The sequence below is a fragment of the Cynoglossus semilaevis genome, chromosome 19 (genome assembly GCF_000523025.1).
Source record: "Cynoglossus semilaevis isolate Cse_v1.0 chromosome 19, Cse_v1.0, whole genome shotgun sequence".
Classification (NCBI taxonomy): domain Eukaryota; kingdom Metazoa; phylum Chordata; class Actinopteri; order Pleuronectiformes; family Cynoglossidae; genus Cynoglossus; species Cynoglossus semilaevis.
In genome coordinates, this window is record NC_024325.1 from 15,652,382 (window position 1) to 15,661,039 (window position 8,658).

At 38.0% G+C, this 8,658-nt stretch overlaps 1 protein-coding gene across 2 annotated transcripts; it reads left to right on the top strand.

The window, feature by feature from the left end:
• Positions 1-1,859: 1,859 nt before the first annotated feature.
• On the top strand, positions 1,860-6,476 carry il13ra2 (interleukin 13 receptor, alpha 2). Of its 2 annotated transcripts, XR_523278.3 has the most exons (9): positions 1,860-2,232; positions 2,692-2,843; positions 4,033-4,189; positions 4,286-4,406; positions 4,688-4,872; positions 5,081-5,235; positions 5,307-5,451; positions 6,154-6,240; positions 6,271-6,476. XR_523278.3 is itself a non-coding variant. In XM_008333306.3 (8 exons), exons 1-8 carry the CDS (start codon positions 1,974-1,976, stop codon positions 6,183-6,185), a joined length of 1,206 nt encoding a protein of 401 aa, XP_008331528.2. In that variant the 5' UTR covers positions 1,860-1,973; the 3' UTR covers positions 6,186-6,476. The 2 variants fall into 2 exon arrangements, 1 of the variants encoding a protein (XP_008331528.2); XM_008333306.3 differs by having other exon boundaries at positions 6,154-6,476.
• The last annotated feature ends 2,182 nt before the right edge of the window (positions 6,477-8,658 follow it).

An 8,658-nucleotide genomic window follows, 5' to 3' on the forward strand; every position in this document is an offset into this window, starting at 1 on the left:
AACGATATTACATAATTATGCTAACATTGGCCGGTAATATCGGTTGGCCGATAACGATTCCTAATGACATTACATAAACAATTCTATCGGACATCCTTACACGTTGGTTCCCAAAGTGGGGGTCTGCCCCCCTAAGGGGATGTGAAGCTATTGCAGGAGGGGCAGCAGGGCCAATTTTGTCATTTTTATTCATTTTTTAAAAACAATAGCAGTTTTGTAAGTTGTTTTAAATAAAGTATTGTGCAGATTTAAAGCAAAACCTGTGGGGCGGGGCTCAACAAGAGTCCGATTGAACAAAGGGCAGGAAGGGAATCATTATAGGTGCTCGGTAAATACACAGATGTTTTTCTGTTATTGAAGTACACAGATTCTAGTGCTTATTTCATTTTTTGGAAAGTGTACCAACGATGTGGTTTTATCTTGAAACAATCACAACATGAATCCGACCTGTTCTGTGACTATCTGTAGTTTGTCCTCACTTCTGCAGAACACGGTGGAATAATGAGGCACCGCACGTTCAAAGTCAACACTGCCGAAAAAGAAAAACTCATGAACAAGCTTTTTGTATTTTTGGATCCAAGTCTGAGTGCATGCAGAGAGACTGAACTGCTGAACTGACTGTACATTTCCTGTGTATAAACTCCAGGCTTTTCTTATCAAACAAATATGTGGATAATATAAAAAACAATAAAGTCAAATTCTTTGCAGGTCCATGTGTCATGTTTTTATTCTCCCCAGGTTTTAACCCCCGTGGATGTGTAGACCGTCTAAGTCATACACGGCCAAACTATGGCCTGGGGGCCAGATGTGGCCCGTTTGGTTTTTCAATGTGGCCCGTCAAACTTGTCCAAATTATAATTGTAAAAGATATAGATTATCACTATACTATTCAGCCTTTTCCCTGAAAGACCCACATTTTCCCCAATAGATGGCGCAGAAAAGGCTAAAAGCGTTCAGCATGTTAGCCTTAAAGCACGACTTTCACATGTCATTTATCTTAGTTCAGACTTCTTAGTTCATCATTCTTGTTCCATCAGTCTGCGAGTCAACAGTTACCTCCCCCCGGGGGAGGTATGGCTCTCATCGCCAGAAGTCTAGTTTATATGTGATTATGTTATAATGATTGAGAAGCTAAGATGTTCCAGATGATTCGTTTCAGTCAGACGTCAAGTTTATTGTTTTGAATTCTAGTTATTTTCTTCCCTGAAAATGCAGCTCTTTTCTCCCATTTTCCCAGAATTGCCAATCTGTGGTATGTGCATTTCCTGCCCTCATTTCTGAAGAACTTGAAAACCTCTTATTATCCCTGAAGTGATGGTGAAGATATGACCTGGAGTCAGATGTCTGTCACAGTTTTTTTTTTTTCTTGATTGTCTGCTCTGATTTTCTGATTATCTGTAAAATAATTCGTCTTGAATCTCAATGACCATGCCACAGCTGTGATGTGATTCCAAGTGAAAGGATCCCATTATACTGGGCACCAGCACAAACCAGTTACACACAGCACCAGTGATGTTGCGACATCCAGTAATTGTAAAAATGAATCACTTCCACCTGGGATTCTCCTTTTATTTTGCAAAATTATTACTGTCAATATCTGACGTAATGTAAGAATTTTCTTAAAAAAATAAATAAAAAAATCAAGAATAAATTATGTTGATAGTTTTTAAGTTCTTAATGATTCAGATTAAATTCAGGAATAAAATTTTTTTTTTTTGTACTTAGAGTAAATTGACACCTAGAGATTCACAATTGCCTTTAACCATGAATTTTTTTTAACAATTACAGTGTTGAACTTATCATTATATATCATATCATTATATATCATATCATTATATATCATATCATTAGCATTAACTTTTAAATGGCTCTAAATCAACCAAGAGAGATGAAAAAGCTCAGATTTATCAGCTTTGTAATATATTTATTAGTCAGGGTTTTATGTGCCTCACAACTCCCCCTATTTTTTTTGAATGGCATTTAAATGGTTGACTCAGCCCACAGCAGATCTCAGTCTCCACTTGCCTGAACCTGTTGCAGACGATAGACGCTCTTTTATTCAGGCACCTTCATCAAATCTGGACCGTATCTCTCAGTTTACTGTGGAGGTTTTTTCTTTTCTTTTGTTTTTTTTTTCTCTCTCTACAGGAATGGCTATGTTTTCTCATCCGGCTGCACTGATGCTGCTCTTCATCACCTGCAGGAACATCCAGCGCTGCATCACACTGAACGGTTAGACACTTTTCTTTTAAAACAGTCTGTTAAAAGAATAGAACGGATCCTTATTCAGATTTTCTGCATTTGTGGCACACTTCAGGGTCGGATGATACAAGGAGTAGTCATCAAACCCAACTCCAAATTCTCAATCACTTAATCTTAAAAAAAAAAAAAAAATTTTTTTACCAAGTTTACCTTAAAATTCAGAATTATGGTAACACTAACTTAAGGCTTCAGTGTAATTTTGTCTGTCACTTGCCATTTGTCAGACAAACATACCTCTGTGTACCTTTTAAGTGTTTTAGCTTTGCAAAAAAAAAAAAACTTCAAGAGCTATTATTTTATTTCCCAGAAAAAAAACCATAACGTATTTTTAGCTGAAAAAATGTCAAATATTGTAGTAAATGTACTTTAGTAGCACTAGGGTCTGTTCATGGTCAGGTTTGGTGGGAACAGTTTTCTTTTCACCTGCAGTGGATCCTCCTGAAAACCTCAGGCTCTTTGACCCTGGACATCTTGGACATTTGGAGATGACATGGAGCCCCCCCGCCAGTCTGACCAACGTGACACATTGTCTGAAACTCTACCAGCTGGAATATTTCAACTCATACACAAACAGTTGGACAGTAGGTATCAACCATGTAATTAGCGAGGAACTAGAACTTAGCTTCTTTAAATATTTACATGCTGAGACTTGCTGTGGGATTAGATAATAACAGTACTTTTACAAGAATCTCTATAGTCACGAAATGATTTCCTCCGGGCCTTTGGCTCTCATCAGTGGAGGAAAAACAAAAAAATACCAATAATTAATAAATAATTACTGCCAAAAATGTTATAAAAGCAGTTCAGAACATTTTACTCCCTCAGTGTGAAGTGATTCTGCCTCCACTTTGGGCTTTCAAATCGTTAGCCATGGCTAAGCTAGCTTCTGGCTTATTTCTTTTCAGCTACCGCCTGGGCAAGGTTTGAGCTATACATTAGCATCCGCCTATTTCCTGACTCGTTCTTCGCTATCATTTAGCAGTATTCACTGTTTACTTTTGAATTTTTCCTGTTCTATGTTCTAAAATGACATTCAGCTAGCTCCTTGGCTAATCCTTAGCCACTTTGTTCATTTTTAAGCTTTCTCTTTTTTTATAAAATGTGCCAATTTTCCTAAATAGCTTTTTGCTACATAATTGCATGTATTCGTTAGACTAACCTTTATCTATATTTGTACTTCCAGTTAGCACCGTGTCTACTCATCGGCTGTATTTGACAATTTTCACCCGTCTTGACTCGTCTTGATGCTTGCTCTTTGTGACATTTAGCATGTTGACAAGGTCTTAGTTAGAGTGTCTTCATTTTTTTTTCTCCCCTGACTGAGTTGCTTTCATAGTAAAACATGGGTTAATCTTCAGAGAAACAAAATCAAATGGGCATGATTATTTTTATAATAAAAGACAGATTCTTTCACGCCCTTCACGATTCATTTGGTATCGGGTGTCTGACTGATGATAGAGGTCTGAGTTGCATTCAGGCAGGAAACCCAAACAGATGTTTTACCATGTGTATCATAATAGTGACTGAAGTTGTGGTTGCCTCAAGGAAAACCTCATACAGTAAACAAAGATAATAACAAGGGCAAAAGACTTCCATTGAATTGCTGGTGTTTTTACAACAGAGAAAACAAAGTGAACAGTTTCATTCTTCAAGTTATCAGGCCCTTTAGGAACAATTAAAAAAAAAAAAAAAAGATGAAAAATCTTAAAAAAGCTTAAAACTTCACACGTCTTTTAGTTCTGATCAATCCTGGTGTTTCTGCACCGACAGGTCATCAGGACACCAGGAAGATCCTACAGCGCTCAGTTTGACCTGATGAAAGACGTCGAAGTCAGAGTGTACACCGTACTGAGGGGGCTCTGTACCAACGGCACCACGCTGATGAGCTCACACTACGCTGAGGTGGTGCAGAAACCGTCAAACACAGGTCAGACTGTCAGGTGGAAAAACCAGGACGTGGCCACGATCTTCACACATTTTGAAAAAAAAAAAAAAAATCAGGTGTTTTTTTTTTGTCCTGCAGGTCTTAAAAATACAAGAGTGAAGGATTTTAATTGTGTCTTCTACAACATGGAGAACATGGAGTGCAGTTGGCGAAGTCAAAAGGCCAAGAAGGCCATCTCAAAGCAGCATCTGTATTTTTGGTACGTCCAGAAAATGCTACAGAAAACTAAAAATAGTTTATGCACAAAAAAAATCCCATGGAAAAGCACCAGACAAAATGTCGCAAAGAGTATTCGTGATGAAGTGAAATGATGTGGGTGTTTCAATTTACTCACGATTGAATAACTCTGTGTGTCAATGCCCAATTCCAAACAAAATTAATAGGAAATAATAAATCATTGTTTTCACACCTGGCAGACTGGCTCTCACGACTCAGTGGCGGTGAATCACTGCCCTAAATATTGTTGCTTCTGTTTGACAGGCATGCGAAAATGGAGAGAGCGGAGGAATGTCCAAAATACTTTAATACAACAGGAGGACTGAGGAGAGGTTGCAACCTCACCGAGAAGCAATTGCCGGATTTCACAGACATTAACTTCTGCATAAATGGTTCTATTCCTGGGAAGATCAGACCTACATTTTTCTCGCTGCAAATCCAAAACCATGGTACATGCACTTCTACCAGCTGGTAAAAGCTTCTGATAAAACCGTGATCCGTGTTATATTCAGTGAAACATAATGTTTTGGATGTTTTACCATGGTAACTCTAATGATCTGTCACATCGCACTAATGTACCATAGACCAGTTCTGATAATGACTAGCTCAGACCTTTTGTTATTGCTTTCCTTGCATATTGTTTTTCACACGCTGCAGTCAAGCCTGCGAAAACAAAGACTCTCGATCTAAGAGAAATCCATGACGCACAGCTATTGTTTAAATGGGTTCCTCCACCTGGAAATGTTCCAGTACACTGCCTCGAATGGCAGGTGGAGGCCGGACCACAGGGACCTTACGGGAAAGAAAAAAAGGTATCGCTCAGTTTTATTGTCTTTATATCTTCATTTATAAAACACTTCATGTTCACGTCCTTCTTCCACAGAGCCTTATAACGGAACAAACAAGTCTGACTTTGGAAGTCAGTCATGGCTCCAGGAGCACCTGCGCCAAAGTTCGATCCAGGCTGCACAAGTACTGTGTAGATAAGAGCATTTGGAGTGAATGGAGTGATCTCAAATGTCACCTGGGTAAATCTTCGACTATTTTCAAGTACAACTTTGTAGCTGGAAGCAGCACAGGAATGTTTGCTCCTTCATAAAGAATAAATTAATTCCACTAATATCTATATTAGATATTTTTAGATTTCAATATTGAAGTCTGTCCAAAAAAGACCGCGACGATACTTCTTCACGGTAGCAAAAAGAAAACTGTATAAGGGTTAGCCTGAAAATAGCTCAGAATTAGCAAGAAGTAAAATAAAAAAAAGATTATTTTTGGCTAGATTTGCTTTAAAAAAAAAAGAAAGAAGCTAAACCTCACATAAGGCTAGAGATTAAATGTTTAACGGTTACAGAGCAACAAAGAAAAAAACAAGCTCGGGTGAACTTCAGAAAATTAATCGTTAATAGTTCAGAAACTACTATTAATTACAGACCTGTATACCGGCCAAGATGGTAACAACAGATAAGCAGAACGATCAGAACATTACCAGGAAATAGGTGGAATTGGTTAGCCGACTAGCTAGTTAGCTAAAAGATGTCAGTGGAGAGATATGGAAAATATTAAAGCTAAAACTGTGCAGGTATTTTCCAACATTTATCTCTAAAATCTTGTTGTTAACCTTACGGGATTTTTATAAAAGAACCAACAATTTTCAAACAAAATAGATTTGTCATTAAATCATTTTGGGTCGTTTAATTGATCATTTGTGTGTGTGTGTCTCCTCACAGTAATGGAAGAACCGGAGGGGAACCATAACTGAACGACTCCACCGATCTCTCCACGCAGTTCTCACAGTTTTGTTATCAACTTTACAGGTCCTATATGCAGCACAGCACAGTTTGGAGTAACCTCTCTTAGCGCCACCCGGTGGCCAACAAATGAATCAAAAGTATGTTTTGTGTAGGTGTACATGTAGCGAGTTACCTCAAAAACGAATCCTCTGTCTCAAACATTTTTAAAGCAGGCAAAACTCGTGTATTTGTAATATTACTGCGTATGTGTATGTTAAATAAATAATAATAATAATAATAAACAGTATCCTCTCTCCAAATTGTTTCAAGTGTCTGTGTTTCAAAGTACACGCCAAAACGTACAACAATTTCGCAAACAAACAACAATAAACTCTTAATTTTAAAGCTAGCTTGCGGCTACCCAGGAGATAGCTATCTGCCAAGCCAATAATTTCCAACATTACGATGCCAAAAGTGGTTATCAGATGCAGCCTGGGACATTGGGCAATGTCACTAATTTCCTTTGAAAACTATAATTAAAGTTATTGTAAATCATTTGTCTGGTATGTTAACGTGTTTACACCGAGGCAGAAAATAAATTTATAAAGTACCAAAGTAACGAACTTCAATACGTTCATTTTGTCTTGAAATGCGGAAACTGGAAAGAGAACCTAAGAGGCAACAGCATCACCTTGCGGTTTCTTTTGTTACTACAACTCCTAACCTTAATGTTAGGGCTTTACTGTCCATGTTTAATTGGTGCCTTTGTGCAGTTCTACAGAACATATTACTATCAAACACTTCCGGTTTAAATTTGCATTTCAAGTCACATGACACACGGATTTTTTTTATGTTATTTAGAAAAAGTTTCATCACAAACAAATTAAGATAATAAATGTTTGTCTTTTATAAAACGTCAGTCATATTTAGATAAGAAAATACTGGAAAAATAGCAAAAGAATAACTATAAGAAGACCACATATTCAGCTACATGTGAATAAAGAAATTCAAAAAAATAAAAACAAACAACTGGCTGTGACATTTTAACTCAAATGAACTCAAATCTGTTGGTCAGATAGAAAGTACAAAGAAAAATAAAGAAGGGAAATTATAATTGTAGAAAGTTTAAAAATCATCGCAGGTGTTTTTTTTTAGTAGAAACCTTCGACAAATGTGACTTTTCGAACTTTTGATCACCGTTGACTGTGAGACATCAAACTGGATCTGGGATTTCATGTTTACGTCCCGGTCTTTGTTACATGTTGGGAAACCAACCACCTGACTCCAACCCCGCTGGTGTTTACACTTTATCGGACATTCAAGGACCGGCAAGGTCAGTGAGCAGCTGACGGCTTCCCACTGCAGCTCCAGGCCTGGACTCCCACGTCTGTGGACCCTTCCATGTGGGTCAACAGGTCCTCATTAGACCCACAGACACGACTTCACTACTGGATTAAAACTAATGCATTTTTTTAGAGTCAGGGTTGAAGGCGACACCAATTCCATTGGCAGAGTTGATAACTTCCTGTTCCTCTTCAATGATCCATTCCATCAATAATATTCAGTATTTCTTATGACACACCCACTACAATCACATGACACACCTGGTATACAGTAACATGGGTCAGTGATTTATGTTTTTTTTTTGCTGTTAGCAAGCAAGCTGATTATTGACATGTTTACAATTCTGCCCTAAACTGGTGGATTTAATCAGTCATGACTGTTCCATCCTTTCACGGACATCAACTGTGATCTTACAGGGAGCTGAAGCAAAGAGGCTAAAGAGCCACATGTGGCCCAGGAGCCGCAGGTTGCACACCCCTGGTCTCTGGGCAGAACTCGTACTAATATGGTCTGCAGGTTTAGACAACGCAATTCTGACAAACACGGGATTAATTCAGCATCAATTTGGTCAACAAAACGAAGCGCAAGACGTTTTCTGTATTTTTCAGCTCAGGTTTTTCTCTCGTCGTGGGTTTTTATCTGGGCCACAGCCACGGCAGGAGCTGATTGTGCTGATTGTGCTGAAGAAAGAAACCCTTTTAGGGTTAATATGTAATTTTGGTGGAGCTTAGCTCCACGCAGGACTGGGAGCAGGGTAATGTATAGCCCAGGTGTCACTTCTCACTCCATTTATCTCAGGACCAGACCAGGAGCTGCTGCACGGCCTCAGGTCAGCGTTCACACTTTTTAGATTCTAGATTTAGTCTCGGTGTTGTTTCCTCAACTCGACTTTTCTAAAGAAAACTAATCATCAGAATTTATGATTATTTAAAATGAGTCAGGATGTAAACTTTGAAATTTGAAACAAGCTCAACCTTTGCTTAAATATGCTTAAATATACCGTAAAAAAGTTACTCTTTTTATGGCTATAGCTAAAATTACTGCAGTATAAAAAAAACGAACTGATAAAAGCAGCAAATACAAGGGTTTGAAAAGGATTAAACTTAGAAAAATCAGGAAAAGATAAAAAAAAAGTAAATTAAAAATTTGACAGTAAAA

Coding starts and splice junctions, on each gene's coding strand:
- il13ra2 (XM_008333306.3), top strand. CDS start 1,974: ATGGCATTTAAATGGTTGACTCAGCCCACAGCAGATCTCAGTCTCCAC. Junction 2,233..2,691: donor GCGCTGCATCACACTGAACG/GTTAGACACTTT, acceptor TTTCACCTGCAG/TGGATCCTCCTGAAAACCTC. Junction 4,873..5,080: donor GCTGCAAATCCAAAACCATG/GTACATGCACTT, acceptor CACACGCTGCAG/TCAAGCCTGCGAAAACAAAG.